This window comes from Oncorhynchus kisutch, linkage group LG1 (genome assembly GCF_002021735.2).
Source record: "Oncorhynchus kisutch isolate 150728-3 linkage group LG1, Okis_V2, whole genome shotgun sequence".
In the NCBI taxonomy this organism is placed as follows: Eukaryota; Metazoa; Chordata; class Actinopteri; order Salmoniformes; family Salmonidae; genus Oncorhynchus; species Oncorhynchus kisutch.
Window position 1 is genome coordinate 33,278,872 of NC_034174.2, and position 20,871 is coordinate 33,299,742.

General features: G+C 42.6%; 1 protein-coding gene across 2 annotated transcripts; it reads right to left on the bottom strand.

Annotated features, from left to right (window-relative positions):
- Positions 1-267: 267 nt before the first annotated feature.
- On the bottom strand, positions 268-17,832 carry LOC109895884 (epidermal growth factor receptor kinase substrate 8-like protein 3). Of its 2 annotated transcripts, none has more exons than XM_020489962.2 (20): positions 17,591-17,832; positions 13,010-13,097; positions 12,809-12,879; positions 12,610-12,674; positions 12,306-12,464; positions 6,406-6,555; positions 6,217-6,293; positions 5,984-6,111; positions 5,548-5,723; positions 3,377-3,488; positions 2,859-2,932; positions 2,682-2,756; positions 2,290-2,435; positions 1,999-2,161; positions 1,870-1,901; positions 1,672-1,768; positions 1,449-1,556; positions 1,246-1,331; positions 918-1,050; positions 268-797 (listed from the first exon to the last, which is right to left on the bottom strand). In XM_020489962.2, the coding sequence occupies exons 2-20, from the start codon at positions 13,072-13,074 to the stop codon at positions 765-767; spliced, it is 1,950 nt and encodes a 649-aa protein (XP_020345551.1). In that variant the 5' UTR covers positions 13,075-13,097; positions 17,591-17,832; the 3' UTR covers positions 268-764. The 2 variants fall into 2 exon arrangements, with proteins under 2 accessions (XP_020345551.1, XP_020345541.1); XM_020489952.2 differs by having other exon boundaries at positions 5,984-6,114; positions 17,591-17,831.
- Between the last annotated feature and the right edge of the window lie 3,039 nt (positions 17,833-20,871).

Here is a 20,871-nt window from a genome sequence, read left to right on the forward strand (position 1 = left end):
TCAAACGCATGAAGAAGGAAAGAAATTCCACAAACTCACTTTTGAACAAATTTTGATTTGTTTAACACTTTTTTGGTTACTACATGATTCCATATGTGTTATTTAATAGTTTTGATGTCTTCACTGTTATTCTACAATGTAGAAAATGGTAAAAACAAAGAAAAACCCTGGAATGAGTAGGTGTGTCCAAACCTTTGACTGGTACTGTACTGTATGTGGATAGACAGTTCCAACATTGAGATACATGCTTAGATTATAGAGACTGACTTGATTTGATATAATGTGATTTACTCATTGAAGTGTACATACATAGCACTACCGAAGTAAATATATGTCAGTTGATTACATTACATCAACAACACGGTACTATACAGAATTACAGAATACAGTATTGTAACACTTAACATTAATTTATGCATGTAGAAATGGTGACTTTAATAAAATCCTCAAGATCAATCATAGAATCAAGTGGCATCAACACTGGTTTTATAGAATACATATGGTTAAATATGGTACTGAAGTTAACAACTGACACAGAATATATATATATGTATATAGAGACTCTTTCTTTAAATATCGGATTAAATGGAACAAAAAAATATAGAGTTTTGAGACTTCCACGCTACATACTTTTAAATAAACTCAGCTTACTCAGTGTTTTCAGTAGTTATAATCAGAATTTTTCTATTGCACAGCGAAAAGGGATAAAACTTAAAAGTCCCGACACATTTGTGACTCTCTGGTCCGACCCGTCTCCTCCCCTCCTAAGGCTCTATGGACCTTACCTCACTGGCAAGCTGGAGTGGAAAGAAAAAAACTAAGGTCAGGAATAGGACTGGGATTTAGAAATCAGCTTGTTACCTGTCATGTACAAGAATATAAATCAACAGTTAAAGCCAGGGTGGTGTGGGACCTACAGCCATGGCAGACTTGATGTTCTGGAGCTGGAAGAAGACCCGCCCCCCCTCCTCAGGACACACTATCTTCAGCTCTTCTCTCGTCATCCCCAGGAGCATAGAGCCACTCAGCACACCCAGACAGCGCACCGTGCTGATAGACAGAGAGAGGGAGGGAAGGAAGGGGAGAAAGTGAAGGAGACATTTTAACAAATCTGGGAAAAGAGAATACTTATCCTGTCATTTCTCATACTCACTTGTGATTGACTACAGTCGTTGTAAATTACATGTATGCCTACAGTGATCACTAAGCTATAACTATTGTGATTGGGAGTTTGAGTGGTCTTACATTTTACTGAAGCCCTTATACTCCAGCCAGGCCTTCACTTGGTCAGGCTTGGACCTCTTGGTTAGGGAGGGAGGACCACTGGTTTCCTGACAGGGGGGATAAGGTCTCTATAATGACATACTCATACAGTAAACGCCATACACATGGAGCATACACAGCAGGCTTTCCAGTATGAAGTTTTGCTGAGTGTTGGGGTATCTTGCCTGCTTTTCCTGCTCCTTGTCCTGTGACTCCAGTACATTGTTGGGTATGAAGCCCTCCTCTCCTCTGTTGCTCCTTACTCGCCACCATTTCTTTGACATGTCCAGTAGCTGTGGATGCACAGAGCACATACTGTACACACTCTTGTGTCAAAACCTCCTATTGAGCGGGCAGACAGACTTCAGAGTGCTGTTTTTAACATGTAGTAGTGTTGAGTAGGCTCACCTGAACCACCTCTCCCTTGGAGATGCTCAGCTCTCTGTTGTTCCTTGCCGTGAAGTCATACATCACACGCATGTAACTGGGATCTGGCTCATCTGGACTGAAAACACATACATAGATCTATAGACGCACACAGACCAGCATGTATCCATAATCATTTCATGGCTTTTAAATTGTATATAATACTTTGATAATGCATACCGTGATGGTGGAGGCTTGAATGGGGCCAACCTCTACAGGGGAAAAGTTTGGAAGAACTTATTGAAAAAAACCTTATTGGAATTACCCAGCCGGTACAGAACTATAAGATGCAGCTCACTGGGCAAATACCTTTTCAGGGGTGGAGCGCGGACTCTGACTCTGTTTCTGACTTGGCTGCCTTCTCTCAGGCTCTCTCCCTGGGAGAGAGTGGGTCAACTCCAGGGGCTGCCAACCATCATAGAACTCCAGAGTGTAGGTAGGGATGTCCTCATCATCCTCTAGCCATTTTGTACTGTTAAGACATCAGGGATACAGGGAGCCCTTGTCAAAATGTATGGAAGTACACAGAGCACCACTGACTGACAGTAACTCCCCATTCCCAGATACCCATTGGTGAGTGGTGTGATGCATGTGTCCCACCTGGGGACGTTCCAGGCGTCTCCCAGCGACTGCCACAGCTGGTCCTCCTCAGGAGTGGCCTCCTCACTCAGCAGACGGATACACTCAGGCTTCAGCAGGGGCGCCACGATGGTGGGGGGCAGCTCCTCAGGGCTGTGGGACACCACCTGGAGAAGGGAGGGTGTAGCGGTAGGCGGTCAGGTAACTGGGTTTGAACTGTTTTAGCAGTTGATTCTACAGCAGCACTTGCCACGAAGGGTGGAAACAAGCCTTCTGAACTCATTGATAGGAAGATGTATCATGTACTGTCAATTATTTTAGGCTGGTTCAAAACACTACTTTGAAAATGGTTCATGGGTGGGTCAAGAGCTGCGTAGAAAACAAAGATGGAGTAAGCAGTAGGAGTAACTTACAAATGCCAGGGTGGAGAAGAGGCAGTGGACAAATTCCGGAGCACTGGGATGACTAATCTTTCCATTGAGCTCCCCCTGTCACAGTAACCAGACCAAAGGTACTTGATTAAGCTCTCAGATTAAATGACTAGCATGTATTACATCATGAGTGTGCAACACAGATATTTTGATACACACCAGAAGGTTGAACCCGCATTTGATTTTCTGGAGACAGGTTTCAAATTCCTCTGCTGGTGGCATGCCTTTAATGCCTTGGAAATTTAAAAAAACAAACAAATGGCATCAAAATACAAAAACCTCAGATCAGTTTCCCCACTGCCACTGCCATGTTGCACCTGAATATGGGATATCCCCAGGGGTTCAGGTGGGGGAGCCAAGATAAATGTTAAGGTTATTCCAAATTAAAGGCTCTGCATGGTCAATCTGGTGTCTGCAGAAATCAGTGTATTCATACCTCTTGTGCTTCACAGAGCAGAGCAGTTGAGTTTGTGTTTATACAGGACCTCCCGCCCCCAACATACCGCCCCCACCTACCGTCAACCAATCATGTCATTGCAGAGCTATACGGAGCCCTTTGCTTTGTTACAAAATGTGGGAGATCCTTACTTTGGTTTATCATACCTTTAAATGTATACCCACATGGTAGCTCTGGCTCCACTGGTGTAGCCTTCTTTGGAATAAGGAGAAACACACACCTTTATCCTTATTCTTCTTCTTTCTCTTTTTCTTCTTCTCGGCTTTGGATGCTGCAGCAGCGACTTGGCCCATAAAGATCTCAATGTCATTGAAAATATGATTCACGATGTCCTGTAGAAAAACAAAGAACATGTTATACAATATCCATATGCAAACCACTACATTCACCTTAAAGGGCAAATCTGCAGTTGCTACATCAATTTCTGGACTTATGATATATACAGTGCCTTGCGAAAGTATTTCGCAATTTTTTTGTGAAGAATCAACAACAAGTGGGACTTAATCATGAAGTGGAACAACATTTATTGGATATTTCAAACTTTTTTAACAAATCAAAAACTGAAAAATTGGGCGTGCAAAATTATTCAGCCCCTTTACTTTCAGTGCAGCAAACTCTCTCCAGAAGTTCAGTGAGGATCTCTGAATGATCCAATGTTGACCTAAATGACTAATGATGATAAATACAATCCACCTGTGTGTAATCAAGTCTCCGTATAAATGCACCTGCACTGTGATAGTCTCAGAGGTCCGTTAAAAGCGCAGAGAGCATCATGAAGAACAAGGAACACACCAGGCAGGTCCGAGATACTGTTGTGAAGAAGTTTAAAGCCGGATTTGGATACAAAAAGATTTCCCAAGCTTTAAACATCCCAAGGAGCACTGTGCAAGCGATAATATTGAAATAGAAGGAGTATCAGACCACTGCAAATCTACCAAGACTTGGCCGTCCCTCTAAACTTTCAGCTCATACAAGGAGAAGACTGATCAGGGATGCAGCCAAGAGGCCCATGATCACTCTGGATGAACTGCAGAGATCTACAGCTGAGGTGGGAGACTCTGTCCATAGGACAACAATCAGTCATATATTGCACAAATCTGGCCTTTATGGAAGAGTGGCAAGAAGAAAGCCATTTCTTAAAGATATCCATAAAAAGTGTTGTTTAAAGTTTGCCACAAGCCACCTGGGAGACACACCAAACATGTGGAAGAAGGTGCTCTGGTCAGATGAAACCAAAATTGAACTTTTTGGCAACAATGCAAAACGTTATGTTTGGCGTAAAAGCAACACAGCTCATCACCCTGAACACACTATCCCCACTGTCAAACATGGCGGTGGCAGCATCATGGTTTGGGCCTGCTTTTCTTCAGCAGGGACAGGGAAGATGGTTAAAATTGATGGGAAGATGGATGGAGCCAAATACAGGACCATTCTGGAAGAAAACCTGATGGAGTCTGCAAAAGACCTGAGACGGGGACGGAGATTTGTCTTCCAACAAGACAATGATCCAAAACATAAAGCAAAATCTACAATGGAATGGTTCAAAAATAAACATATCCAGGTGTTAGAATGGCCAAGTCAAAGTCCAGACCTGAATCCAATCGAGAATCTGTGGAAAGAACTGAAAACTGCTGTTCACAAATGCTCTCCATCCAACCTCACTGAGCTCGAGCTGTTTTGCAAGGAGGAATGGGAAAAAAATTCAGTCTCTCGATGTGCAAAACTGATAGAGACATACCCCAAGCGACTTACAGCTGTAATCGCAGCAAAAGGTGGCGCTACAAAGTATTAACTTAAGGGGGCTGAATAATTTTGCACGCCCAATTTTTCCGTTTTTGATTTGTTAAAAAAGTTTGAAATATCCAATAAATGTCGTCCCACTTCATGATTGTGTCCCACTTGTTGTTGATTCTTCACAAAAAAATACAGTTTTATATCTTTATGTTTGAAGCCTGAAATGTGGCAAAAGTTCGCAAAGTTCAAGGGGGCCGAATACTTTCGCAAGGCACTGTATATATATATTGATTCTTGAAGAATATCATTTACAAATGCCTCATGAGCTTAGTTCAACTGCCGCACCCCTTCAGGACCCGGAATATAAGCTTGTTACGCCAATGTTTTTAAACAAAATAAATGTAAACAAACACTGTATAGCCTCAAAACATGCTTAAAACTATTATTTTGATATCACGGATGGACAATTCTTGCATCCATAGCTCTGTCTATGAATTTGAGAGTGGTTACTTTTCTCCCACCCCATCCATCAGCTTTTTACAGGAACAGTGGCAGGACAAATGCATTGTTATTGTTTCAACTGCTGATTGCCCCTTTAAGCTATCATCCACAGTACTGCTAACATTAATAATATAATGATAGAGGCAGAGCACTGACCACATTCCTATTAGTCTCTGTGTATGGGCGTGGAGGAGAGACAAGGGCTGGCTCAGGCTCAGGCTCAGGCTCCTCCTCCATAAAGAGGTGTTGAACTGGGGTTTCCTTCCTGGGAGGGGGGGGCTCTTCTCTGGGCGTGGCCGGTGTAGGCGTAGGTACAGGTGTAGGATCTTCATCTATTGAACACATAGGAGTGAAACAGGTTGGTTTCCCACTTCCCATAGATTTAGAAATACAGTATTTATTGTTTTCAAGATATTGACTAAAGCTATTTATCTGTCATTAACACAGGAAACAAACCCTTGAGCTAATAGTCTCCGTTATTTATTTTACAGTGATCTAGGCAAGCCCTTCTGACCTCACAAGTTACAACCTTAGTCCTCTTGATCAATGGTTTCCTATAACTACTTTGGGTTGGAGTATGCCATTGTTTTACCATAGTCCGGAGCGCTCCATTGAGCTGAGGGATCTTCGGGAGGAGTCCATTCTCTCTGCTCAGTTGGTGGGTCAGCATTCTGAAGATTCCTAACAATTTGATGGCCAGCCATAACTTCCAGATTGCTCCTGCTAGAGATAAAAAGAGGGTTACCCAAAGAAAATGAGCACATACTAAGGTAAGCTACACCGTTTTAAATGCACTGTTGTTGTTTTGGACTGTTTTGTTGTTACCTGTTGTTGCTGTGATTGTTAACGTCATCTCTCTGGTGAGGGAGCACTCTCTCTAGGTCCCGTTTTATGAAATCGGCCTGAAATAAATCACTAACATCCATTTGCACAGCCATTTTGAAACATGAGAGAAACATAATGGTCCTAATACAGTCTGGAGACAGGTTCAGGTATGCATAACATTCTCCTCACCCTGAGGTCCTCACACTGGAAAATGAAGACACTGGTGGTCCTCTTGCTGTGGTCCTTGACGGTCGCAGTCAGCAGGGAGTTGTACACACAGCTGTCCATCACAGCCTTTAGCTCCATGATGCTGCTCAGAGCCAGGGACTCCAGCTCCTCCTGAACCCCACACAGGAAGAGGGGAGAGGGGGAGAGAAAATAGTAGGTCAGGAATCAAAAACCCCTTGGATTTCTTCACATTTTGTTGCGTTATAAAGTGGGATTGAAATTGATTTGTTGTGATTTTTTTGTCATTGATCTACGCAAAATACTCCATAATGTCCAAGTGAAAAGAAAGTTACACAAACTTGTACAAATGTACAATAACTAAATAACTCAAATATAGTAGTTGCATAAGCATTCCCCCCTTTGTTTAGGCAAGACTAAATTAGGGCTTTATTCAATACACATCGCGGAAGTTCAGCGTTACAGCGTGAGTGAAATTTAAAGGCTTTAGAGTAGACTACATTTACAGTAAAAGCTGCATGTCGGCTCTAACCTAAAATGACCTTTTCATATCTATTGCGGAATCTGTAATGGTTCAGCACTACAGATTAAATACAGCGCTTAGTTCAGGAGTAAAATGTTCCTAAACAAATCACATAATAAGTTACATGGAGTCACTGTGTGAAATAATAGGGGTTGACATGATTGTTGAATGACTACCCCTGCCTCTGTCCCCCATACATACAGCATCTGTAAGGTCCCTCATTCAAGTATTGAATTTCAAGCACAGATTCAACTACAAAGACCAGGGTCATTTTCAAAGCCTCATAAAGAAGGGCAGTGATTGGTAGATGGGTAACAATAAATATATCAGACATTGAATATCACTTTAAGCATGGTCAAGTTAATAATTATGCTGTGGAGGATGTATTAAACCCCCCCAGACACATCAAAGATACAGTCAACCTTCTGAACTGAGCTGCAGGACAAGAAGGAACCTGTTCAGGGACGTCACCATGAGGCCATTGGTGATTTTAAAACAGCTACAGAGTTCATTGGCTGTAATGGGAGGAAATTATGACCTAAATGGCAGAGTGGAAAGATTCAAGAATAATGCAAATATACAGAATAAAACTGTTCCAAAATATGCCACAAGGCACTAGAGTAATACTGCAAAAAAAAATTGGTTCAAATCCAACACAACAAACACATCACTGAGTAACTGCCTCAGTGATGGTGGCTACATCATGGTATGGATATGCTTGACATTGGCAAAGACTGGGGATAAAAAATAAATGGGATAAAATAAATGGCATGGAGCTAAATGTAAAGGGCTTAATATGGTTTTATTCCAGCCACTAGGGGGTACTCGGATGAAGCCCATGGGGAAATAAAGAAGACAATATTATAATCTCATAGAAAGGGAATACATTTGGAGGCACTGCTGAGATGTATTTTCATGTTAGCACCGGCCCATATTCTTTGAACGGACAACGAGTGAGAGACGTTGGGAGAGTAGCTAGCCAGCTAACGTTAGCGGGCTGACCACCAAACGGATTGGAGCTATCTTGCCATTGCCTGCATTGTTGTTGTTGCCACGTGAGTAGGGCAATATGAGTTGAGAGGGAAACGTTGGTGGATAAAATCGAACAGAGTTTATGGACTTTAAGTGAAGACAATTGTTGTTGTCGAATAGGAGGTGTAGATGACTCTGAAGTAAAAGGAAAGAGCCATTGCACATTACTGCGCAAACTGATTGAGGATTACTGTGAGAATGAGGATTTAATGGAATCAGAGGATGAGGGAATGTCTTGGTAGCTTCACCCGAAATAATAAATCAAAAGAATTTCGGACTCGGAGGATGCTGCGAAAGGTCTGCCGACAAGTTCCAGCCATTCAGTGCCAATGACGCAAATGGACAGTGAACCCAGCGGAGAGAAAGGAGCTGTGGCCCTTGTGTAATTGTAATGTGATATTGTACCCCCTAGCTCGATTGTCCATTGTTTGTAATCTATGTATGATTGTGTTCCCTCATGTGCTTTATGTATTGATTTGTTGTTAATAATTAAAAAAAGATTTAAAAAAGAAAGGAGCTGTGGCAGGACGAAAAGAGGTGGGAGGGCCTCCTCAACTCAGCTTCAACAGCCTAGAACATCAGATTGAAAATGGACTGAGAAAAGGATACAGTGAATTAGAAATCCTCGAAGCAGTAATCAAAGCTGTGAGCCCAGGGCTTAAGATGAGGAGTTATCTGGAGGGAAACACAGACATGACACTCTACACTCTAGGGCACATCTTGAGGACACATTACGCAGAGAAGGATGCTACTCAAATGTATCACAAGTTGACTAAAGCAACACAAGAGCCGGGAAAGTCTGCCTTGGACTTCCTAGTCCGAGTCTTTGACCTGAGACAGAAAGTGTTATCAGCCTCAGCTCGTGCCCAGTCAGGACTGAAATATGGCACAGTTAGTCAAGAGCCAATGCCTGCAGGCCATTGTTACAGGATTAATAAATGGTAACATCAGGGCAGAGATGAGCATCTCTAGAATATTAACACCAGTGATGAACTGTTGCTTGAGAAAATGCAAATGGCCAAGGGCAATGAAACCGAACGCATGCAAAAGGCCAGGATTTCACGTAAGTTCACACCCATATGAGTTAATGCAGTACAGAGTGAGGATAACGGGGAGGAATGTGCACAGGCAGAGCCCCCACAGACCACTGTCCAAAAACAAAATAAATACAATCCCCTCCTGAGTAAAATTGATGCGAGCAATGAAGCAATCAAAGAACTGACCTGTCAGGTAGCATCATTAGCACAGTCAGTACAGGGACAAGATGACAGTTCAACAGAAATCGCTCCAATAGAAAATCAAATACAACCAACAAAGAGAAAAAAAACTGCAAAACAGACTTGCCAGCATTGCTACAAAGACTTCAATCTGCATCAGCACTCAGAGTACACAGAGGAATGCTTGCTTACAGCATGCAGACTTGACATTGTCAAACAAAATGGATTCGTCCCTGTATACCAAGAGAGGCCCCCTTCAATGATGAAATTGTGTTATTTGAACCGGACGTGAGAGTGATCTGGGGCCTGGACCTACAAAGTCAAGTCATGAAAACATCAAATTGCCCATCTTGAAAAGTTGACATTGCAGTAGTGAATACTACCAAACATGACAAACAGGGATAGGAACCTTACAGAGAGTGGTAGCGTGTCACCCAGTTCCTGTGCCCAGTGGAGAAAAGGTTACTGTAGCACAGACTCATGACAGATCCCCACTGGACCCTGGCCCTGACACCAGTCCCATAGAGTGGTGGGACACACCTGTAAATGTACAGCACTTGAGCCAAGAACAACAAGAATTAGTCAAACAGATGCTCAGATAGGAATCAGACATTTTTGCCTAAGATGACATGGACATAGGGTGCATTGAAAATCTCCAAATGCCGATAACCGTGACTGATAACATACCAGTGGCAGAGGTTCAATGGTGTGCCACGCCCTTTGTATGCTGAGGTGAAAAGCCAACTCCAGGGGCGCCTGAATAAAAACTTCATCAGGATGTCAACATCATCATTACCATCACCTCTGGTCTGTGTACGGAAAAAGGATGGGAGTTTAAGACCTTGTGTTGATTTACAGGGGATTTAACAAGAAGACTGTTCTAGACAGGCATTCCATACCCCCGTATACAGGAAATACTTGATGGTTTAGGAGGAAACTTATGGTTTACACTTTTAAAGGATAGGCATACCACCAAGGCCTTGTGGGAGAGGAGTCCAGAAGATACACTGCTCCTTGGGCCTTATGTCAATGGAACAGAATTCCCTTTGGCTTATCAAACAGTCCCTCTGTCTTCCAACGAAGCATGGAGGAAAGTTTAGAGGGTATAAGAGATCTGTATACCATATTTGGATGATGTGCTTATTTTTTGTTATTTTCTTCAACATTTGGAAGATTTTCCTTTATGTACTCAGGCAGCAAAATCAATGGGGTATTAAACTCAGGGCTGATAAGTGTGACCTATTCAAGAATGAGGTCCATTATTTAGGAAAAATAATTTATACTAATGGTTACAGAATGGATACTAAATCAATTGTAGCAGTGCAAGAACTGGGAAACATGTGAGAGAGCTTGGGAAACTACTGGGATTTCTAGGGTACTACATGGGCTAAAAGTAAGAACTTCTCACAACATACAAAATGTCTCTATGACTTACTAGCAGTGAAGTTGGAGACCCCAGCATCTGGGAAGTGAAGGACCTAGATAGCTATGCAGTCGGGACAGGCTCTGCCCCCACCAGAAAGTTATATGGGAGGATGCCCACCAGAGAGCATTAGAACACTTGGTGAGTGTGTTGACTAATCCACCTGTGCTTGCTTACCCAGATTTCAAGGACCCTTTTATCCTGCACGTTGATGCCTCTGAAGAGGGATTGGGAGGTGTGTTATACCAATGATAAAGTGGCAAACTGATTCATTGGATATTGCTCCTGCACTATCACACAAGCAGAGAGAAACCATCACTGGAATTCTTGGCGCTAAAATGGGCAGCGACTGAGCAGTTCCAAGATGACCTATTTTATGCTTGCTCTGTGACAGTGTACAGGGAAAATAGCCCCTTGACATAGGTACTAACTACAGCGAGACTGAATGCCACCGGTCATCGCTGGGTGGCGGAGCTGTCAGACTTCAATCGCACACTGAAGTAGCGTCCTGAAAGGTAAACATTGACGCAGACTTTCTGTCATGCTCTCCTTTGCATGCTGAACATTACATGGAAGAATGCACCGAGAGACACTCACCTGAGATGGTAAAAGCAACACTCAGTAATGTTCAGCCACAACAGCATGACTGTTAAACTTGGAATCTGCGGTCACACTAAGGCCATCAGTGCAAGAGGAGCTGTCATGGTGGGTGGGAACAGTTACAGACCGGCAGTCTCCACACCATCTCATGCAGGCTCAGTTAAAGGATGCGGCTGTATCTGGAACCTTGGAAGAATAAAGGCAAAGGACTAAGCCTAAACCAACAGAATGACAACAAGAGTGGAACAGGCTCCATATCTCACCAGAGGGATTACTACAAAGGAAAACAACAAAAAGGACACACATTGTTGTACCAAGTCAATACATAACACTAATTTAACGAGTACTTTCACACTAAAATGGCCCATCTAGGAACAGAAAGAGTGTTGAACTTAGCATGAGGACGCTTTTATTGGCCATGTGTTCAACATGACATTGAACACTTTATCACAAGTGTGTAAATGTATCAAACACAAGAAACCCAGTGTAATAACTAGGGCCCCAATGTAACATGTACAGTCTACAGCTCCTTTCCAGATGACTTCAATTGACTATGAGCATGAGGAGAAAAGTAGAGAGGGCTATGAGTACATTTCAGTTATTTTAGATAACTTTACAAAATGTGCACAAGCCTACCCCACCAGAAATAAGTCAAGGAAAACTGCACCAAAAAACCTTGAGAACTTTTCCCCACAGTTTGGCTTCAGAATTTTGAAAAGAATAATGGGCAAATGTTGCACAATCCAGGTGTGTAAAGCTCTTAGAGACTTACCCAAGAAGACTCACAGCTGTTATCGCTGCCAAAAGGTGATTCTAACATGTATTGACTCGGGGGTGAATCCTGAATTCATTTTCTTTTTATATATGTAGAATATTTCTTCCACTTTGACATTACAGAGTGTTTTAGGTAAAAAAATGAAAATGAAATCCATTTTAATCCCACTTCGTAACACAATCAAATGTAATGAAATCCAAGGGTAGTAAATACCTATGACACCTCCTGTATGATCTTTCTCTAATCTACAACACTCAATGTCTGTTAGTAAACTGTGGGTATAGCTATGCTCACCCAATGTTTTATTGTCAAGTATAAAGTGTGTGCACCAACCTTAGTCTCGATGTCTGTTAGCAGCAGGTTCCCATCCCGCACCTCCAGGACCATGTCCTGCCCCCAGACCCGGCCCATCCCATCCAGCAGCTTTAGCCTCTCAACACAGTCGTTCACATCACGCACCTCCCTACCATCCAGGTCACAGGTGAACAGATGCTGGAGAACAGACACACACAGGGGTTATACATGCATTTGGAATCACAGAAATAGCTGCATAGCTATTGTGATCAAACGCAGACCATTATCAATGCTAAATGATTAGCATAGTACAATCATTATATTGGATTAACCAAAACAATACCTCTACTCTGTACTGGAATTTGTTCATCATCTTGGTGATAGAGTCCGCATACTCCTTCCTCTGCACTGATGGGGCACATGGGATGATTAACATCTTATGCATAGTTGCGTTTCACAAAACATTCACCTATAATAAACAGTGCTTTAGGTAATCAGTTTCAACTGCTCAAGGTCAATATTATGGTTTTCTCTTTACTTACTGTATATTGACTTGGCACTTGGTCTGGACAAATTTGATATCTGTGATAACCGATCATCCACTGAATTACCACTGCCACAAGAAAATTGAGAAAATAGCTTAATAGAGATTTGATTTCAGAGGCTAAATATTCAAGAGTAAACAAGAAATAAACACATAAAAATAGGTTATAACTACAGTGCAAGCTCCAGAGAACACCTACTTGGACTGGACGGACTGGACAGATCCTGCGTAACTGCTAGAGTCCAAGCCATAGGGACTGTACATCCTGGAACCCCTGGGTCACACACCTGTAACATGAGAAGACAGAGATACAGAAAACACACACAAACATTTCGGCACAAATATCAACCACAAGAGCATAATACAGTGATAACTACTGCTGCCAACATAACTGGTACTTCACCTACCTTCACCTACCAGTGATACAGTAACATAATAACAATCACCTACCATTGTTGTTATTATCATGAGTTATTATACAGGATGTGTTATGAATAGGGTTGCAAAGCTACCGTTTAATTGACAGGAATCTTCAGTTATTTTAGCAAATAACAGGTAATATATGGCAATCGATGGTAACTTTGGTCATTTATACTTGAATAACTTTTAAAACTCTATTCATACATAGTATTATTTTATTTATATCTGTGTCCATACTGTCCTAGAGTTTCTAGTGGATAGACCATATGGTTAAAGAGGAAATTAGGAAGCCTAATTAATGAGAAAAGCATCTAATCAACAATGGCATTATTAACTCTCCAATGATTGACTTTTTTTCACAACTGCCATCAGTTTGGCACTAAAATATTTACAACAAAGACATACTAACGTAGCAACAACAACAAAAAAGTGTGGAAAAATATATATAATGAATATTTCATGCTGAAACACTCATATTAAACACCAATGGTATTCACTAATTTGATGTTTTATATTTTGGATGTTTGAAAGCTTTCTCATTCTATTATTATACCTTTATCATATTATTTGATTATTTGATATATTTTACATGTGATGAGACCACACCGAGGGCCAGAGATAATTGCAGACACCTGTAATAATCTGAAGTACCTAAAAAGGCCACTAGATGTCATCTGATAAAATAAAAACCTTGAAAGTTACCAAAGTTTGGTAACAAAGGTTTCCAGTAATATACCCTCCCTTTGCAAACCTAGCTATGAATGAGTAACATTAGTGTCCAGAGCTGAGCTGAACCATGTTGACAAACCTCTTAGTCATCACACCTCAGAAACCCTGTGCTTAGTCAGTCATTTTGTTATAAAAGGCTGTATAGTGGACTGTAGTCAAACACAATGCAAATAGCCCGGGTAGTGTTGGGGTTCGTTCCTTGTTCCTTGTCAATCATTGGCTCATGGGGAAATTAGCATTCAGACAATATCTTTAATTAAACCAATCAAAAACCTTTATTAAGGCAATTGCAAACAGAAGTTGAAAACAGGAACATAGCACGCATGTTTCCGAGTAAGTTCTGCAAAATAGTTAAAGGTCCAAGTTATTTTATTAAACCCGAAGTCCAGCCTTAGTGATGTCACGGCCTACGTCATTACCTTCTACTCATGAGACCAAGCCCATGCATACACAGCAATACAAACAAGAGTTTTAGTGCTATCTAAAGGCTCAGCAGTAAATGTCCATTCTCCAAGTTGATTTATAGTGGAATGTCTGACTAGTCTCTTATCTCTTTCACTCCCCTGCAGGGTTCTTTCTCAGTCACACATCTCTCAGTTCCTTTATAAGAGGCAGAGACTAGAAAAGACTGTGGAACAATATTAAACCTTATAATGAATATATATATTGTTAATCTGTAGTCTAGGACCCTATAAATGTAAGGAGGGAGGGGTCTTATGACCCTTCCCCTTCTATTAATACAACATAAGCATAACCAATTATTATAATACATCAAACATTCGGTACAGCCCCTATCATGACCCCAAGGTGAACCCGACAGTAGCCATTTGACTACCTGTTCAGGAGTCTTATGGCTTGAGGGTAAAAGCTGTTGCGGTAGCAGAGAGGACAGTCTGTGACTGGGGTCTTTGACAATTTTTAGGGCCTTCCTCTGACACCGCCTGGTATAGAGGTCCTGAATGGCAGGCAGTTTAGCCCCAGTGATGTACTGGGCCATACGCACAACCTCTGTAGCGCCTTGCGGTCGGAGGCCGAGCAGTTGCCGTTCCAGGCAGTGATGCAACCAGTCATGCTCTCGATGTTGCAGCTGTAGAACCTTCTGAGGATCTGAGGACCCATGCCAAATATTTTCAGTCTCCTGAGGGGGAATAGGTTTTGACGTGTGATGAGAATGGGGGTGAGAATGGGGGCGTGCTCAGTCCTCCTTTTCCTGTAGTCCACAATCATCTCCTTTGTCTTGATTACGTTGAGGGATAGGTTGTTATTCTGGCACCACCCGGCCAGGTCTCTGACCTCCCTATAGGCTGTCTTGTCGTTGATCAGGCCTACCTCTGTTGTGTCGTCTGCAAACTTAATGATGGTGTTGGAGTCGTCACTGGCCATGCAGTCGTGGGTGCACAGGGAGTACAAGAGGGGACAGAGCACGCACCCCTGAGGGGCTCCATTGTTGAGGATCAGAGTGGCAGATGTGTTGTTACCTACCCTCATCACCTGGGGGCAGCCCGTCAGGAAGTCCGGGATCCAGTTGCAGAGGGAGGTGTTCAGTCCCAGGATCCTTAGCTTAGTGATGAGCTTTTAGGGCACTATGGTGTTGAACACTGAGCCGTAGACAATGAATAGCATTCTCACATAGCTGTTCCTTTTGTCCAGGTGGGAAAGGGCAGTGTACAGTGCAATAGAGATTGCATCATCTGTGGATCTGTTTGAGCGGTATGCAAATTGGAGTGGGTCTAGGGTTTCTGGGATAATGGTGTTGAAGTGAGCCATGACCAGCCTTTCAAAGCACTTCATGGCTACGGGTCTGTAGTCATTTAGGCAGGTTAACTTAGTGTTCTTGGGTACAGGGACTATGGTGGTCTGCTTAAAACATGTTGGTATTACAGACGAAATCAGGGACATGTTGAAAATGTCAGTGAAGACACCTGCCAGTTAGTCAGCACATGCCTGGAGCACACGTCCTGGTAATCCGTCTGGCCCAGCGGCCTTGTGAATGTTGACCTGTTTAAAGGTCTTACTCATGTCGGCTACAGAGAGCGTGATCACACAGTCATCCAGATCAGCTGATGCTCTCATGTATGCCTCAGTGTTGCTTGCCTCGAAGCGAGCATAGAAGTGATTTAGCTCATCTGGTAGGCTTGTGTCACTGGGCAGCTCGCGACTGTGCTTCCCTTTGTAGTCTAATAGTTTGCAGGCCGTTCCATATCCGACAAGTGTCGGAGCCGGTGTAGAATCTTAGTCCTGTATTGATGCTTTGCCTGTTTGATGGTTCGTCGGAGGGCATAGCAGGATTTGTTATAAGCTTCCAGGTTAGAGTCCCGCACCTTAAAGGGGGCAGCTCTACCCATTAGCTCAGTGCGAATGTTGCCTGTAATCCATGGCTTCTGGTTGGGGTATGTACGTACCGTCACTGTGGGGACAACATCCTTGATGCACTTATTGATAAAGCCAGTGACTGATGTGGTGTACATCTCAATGCCATCGGAAGAATCCCGGAACATGTTCCAGTCTGTGATAGCAAAACAGTCCTGTAGTTTAGCATCTGCTTCATCTGACCACTTTTTTATAGACCAAGTCACTGGTGATTCCTGCTTTAATTTTTGCTTGTAAGCAGGAATCAGGAGGATAGAATTATGGTCAGATTTGCCCAATTGAGGGCGAGGGAGAGCTTTGTAAGCGTCTCTGTGTGTGGAGTAAAGGTGATCTAGAAAACTTTTCCCTCTGGTTGCGCATTTAACATGCTGATAGAAATTAGGTAAAACTGATTTAAATTTCCCTGCATTAATGTCCCCGGCCACTAGGAGCGCCGCCTCTGGGTGAGCGGTTTCCTGTTTGCTTATTTCCTTAGTCATAGCCTAAATCATGTTTAGTCATTTACAGTATATTAGTTGTGCCCTATTGCAATTTTTCCCAATGGACAACAACTTGAAACCAAAAACCTCAATCCTCTTTCAACTTCTGTGATACCTTCATTTATATGATTGAGATGTGCAAACACACATGAACAGTGTAAACAAAACTCCATTACATTTCCCATCTGCCCCACCGGTTGAAACAAGAGCAAAGCAAGCTGCTGAAAATGTTGTTATTGTTTTAAGTAAAGTCAATGATTGAACAATTAATCCGTGACAAATGTCAGAGGATGGTTTATCATGGTTAAACTATGGATTGACAGCAAGCAACACATCATATTTTTCAGTCATCAATTTCAATCTTTATTACATAGTTTCGAAATAATTCAACAGCAGGGGAAAGGACCCTATACGCAGTAGAAATAAGTATTTGAGATACTCATACCCTAGTTCAGCTAAAATAAAACAAAATGTTTCAATCAGCACCATATATTTAATAGAAATGTACAGCTCTGTATCTTATTTGTCGGGTTAACCAGTGTCTCCCTCTAATGAATTACACACAATAATAGCAAAAGTCAGTCTTGTAATAAAGTCGGTAATAGAATTCTAAATTCAGCTCGAAGACTTTACTTTTCAGACTAATTGCTTTTATGTAACACTGGAAAACACTCATTGCCCTTTTCATCATGTAAACATTAGCCGATCAACCCCTCAGCAGGAAGTACACTGAAAAAAACCATAGGACTACCTATGGTTTATCGATGTTCGAGGTACCTTACCTGTTGTGTCCGGCAATGTATTTTCTGTGTTATTTATGGATAAATCTATTTCTCTCTTCTCCAGATACCGTTCATATTCCAGGCCTGGGGTTTATATTGCGGAACTCTGAACAAATACTACCAAGACTTCGTCATAAAAGACAGGGGCAAAGTCCAGATTCAAAAGTGCATTGATCCATAGAACTGAAAGCATCCAATAAGGGTGTTACTGTTCAACTGAGTGTCAGATTCCTTATGGGAGAAGATGACAAAATCGTAGTCATTTATACTCAGGTCCAGGGCAAGGGTTGTGGGTGTGCCTGGTACTCAGGACGGCATCCCCACAGACCAAAGGACTCTGTCAAGGAGGGATCCTGGACCCTCCCATACAAAGTCCTGTAAATCACTCCTGTTATCAATCTGTTGTCAGTATGATAGCTACAAGTTATTCAGACCCATTCACTTTTTCCACATTTTGTTACGTTACAGCCTTATTCTAAAATGTATTAAAAAAAAATGTTGCCTCGTCAATCTACGCACAATACCCCATAATGCCAAAGCAAAAACAGGTTTGTATAACTGTTTACATATTTATTACAAATAAAAAACTGAAATACCTTATTTACATAAGTATTCAGACCCTTTGCTATGAGACTGGAAATTGAGGTCAGGAGAATCCTGTTTCCATTGATCATCCTTGAGATGTTTCTACAACTTGATTGGAGTCCACCTGCGACAAATTCAATTGATTGGACATGATTTGGAAAGGCACACATCTGTCTATATAAGGTCCCACGGTTGACAGGACATGTCAGAGCAAAAACCAAGCCATGAAGTCAAGGGAATTGTCCGTAGAGCTCTGAGAAAGGATTATGTCAAGCAACAGATCTGGGGAAGGGTAACAAAATATTTCTGCAGCATTGAAGGTCCCCAAGAACACAGTGGCCTCCAACATTCTTAAATGGAAGAAGTTTGGAACCATCAAAACTCTTCCTGGAGCAGGCCTCCCATCCAAACAATCGGGACAGAGCTCCAGAGTTCCTCTGTGGAGAAGTGAGAACCTTTCAAAAGGACAACCATCTCTGCAGCACTCTACCAATCAGGCCTTTATTGTAGAGTGGCCAGACGGAGGTCACTCCTCAGTAAAAGGCACATGACAGCCCACTTGGAGTATGACAAAAGGCACCTAAAGAACTCAGACCATGAAAAACAAGATGAAACCAAGATTGAACGCCTGAATGCCAATTGTCATGTCTGGAGGAAACCTGGCACCATCCCTACGGTGAAGTATGGTGTTGGCAGAATCATGCTGTGGGGATGTTTTTCAGCGGCAGGGACCGAGAGACTAGTCAGGATCGAGGGAAAGATGAACGGAGCAAAGTACAGAGAGATCCTTGATGAAAACCTGCTCCAGAGCGCTCAGGACCTCAGACTGGGACATCAGATTGAGGGGAAGGTTAACCATAAGCACACAGCCAAGACAACACAGGAGTGGCTTCGGGACAGATTTCAGTTTTCAATTTTTTATCTATTTGCAAAAATGTCTAAAAAACAATTTTTGCTTTGCCATTATGGGGTATTGTGTGTAGATTAATGAGGATTATTTTGTTTTTTTAATAGATTTGACAATAAATAATAATAATAAATGTGGAAAAAGTCAAGGGGTCTGAATACTTTCTAAATGCACTGTACATCAGAGTCAGTTGAGAACAACCTGGAATTGGGAAATGTGGCTCAAAGTTTGTATATATTCAAAACAAATACCTTCAAATGAAATTTTATTTGTCACATACACATGGTTAGCAGATGTTAATGCGAGTGTAGCGAAATGCTTGTGCTTCTAGTTCCGACAATGCAGTAATAACCAACGAGTAATCTAACCTAACAATTTCACAACAACTACCTTATACACACAAGTGTAAAGGGATGAAGAATATGTACATAAAAATATATGAATGAGTGATGGTACAGAACAGCATAGGCAAGATGCAGTAGATGGTATCGAGTACAGTATATACATATGAGATGAGTAATGTAGGGTATGTAAACATTGTATTAAGTGGCATTGTTTAAAGTGGCTAGTGATACATTTTTTACATACATTTTTCAATTATTAAAGTGGCTGGATTTGAGTCAGTATGTTGGCAGCAGCCACTCAATGTTAGTGGGGGCTGTTTAACAGTCTGGTGGCCTTGAGATAGAAGCTGTTTTTCAGTCTCTCGGCCCCTGCTTTGATGCACCTGTACTGACCTCGCCTTCTGGATGATAGCGTGTTGAACAGGCAGTGGCTCGGGTGGTTGTTGTCCTTGATGATCTTTATGGCCTTTCTGTGACATCGGGTGGTGTAGTTGTCCTGGAGGGCAGGTAGTTTGCCCCCGGTGATCCGTTGTGCAGACCTCACTACCCTCTGGAGAGCCATATGGTTGTGGGCGGAGCAGTTGCCATACCAGGCAGTGATACAGCCCGACAGGATACTCTCGATTGTGCATCTGTAAAAGTTTGTGAGTGCATTTGGTGACAAGCCAAATTTCTTCAGCCTCCTGAGGTTGAAGAGGCGCTGCTGTGCCTTCTTCACCACGCTGTCTGTGTGGGTGGACCAATTCAGTTCGTCCGTGATGTGTACGCCGAGGAACTTAAAACTTACTACCCTCTCCACTACTGTCCCGTCGATGTGGATAGGGGGGTGCTCCCTCTGCTGTTTCCTGAAGTCCACGATCATCTCCTTTGTTTTGTTGACGTTGAGTGTGAGCTTATTTTCCTGACACCACACTCCGAGGGCCCTAACCTCCTCCCTGTAGGCCGTCTCGTCGTTGTTGGTAATCAAGCCTACCACTGTAGTGTCGTCTGCAAACTTGATGATTGAGTTGGAGGCGTGCATGGCAACGCAGTCATGGGTGAACAGGGAGTACAGGAGAGGGCTCAGAACGCACCCCTGTGGGGCCCCAGTGTTGAGGATCAGCGGGGTGGAGATGTGGTTACCTACCCTCACCACCTGGGGGCGGCCCGTCAGGAAGTCCAGTACCCAGTTGCACAGGGCGGGGTTGACACCCAGGGTCTCGAGCTTGATGACGAGTTTGGAGAGTGCTATGGTGTTAAATTCTAAGCAGTAATCAATGAACATCATTCTCACATAGGTATTCCTCTTGTCCAGATGGGTTAGGGCAGTGTGCAGCGTGGTTGCGATTGCGTCGTCTGTGGACCTATTGGGGCGGTAAGCAAATTGGAGTGGGTCTAGGGTGTCGACATTTGATTGTGAGGAATTCTAAGTCAGGTGAACAGAAGGACTTGAGTTGCTGTATGTT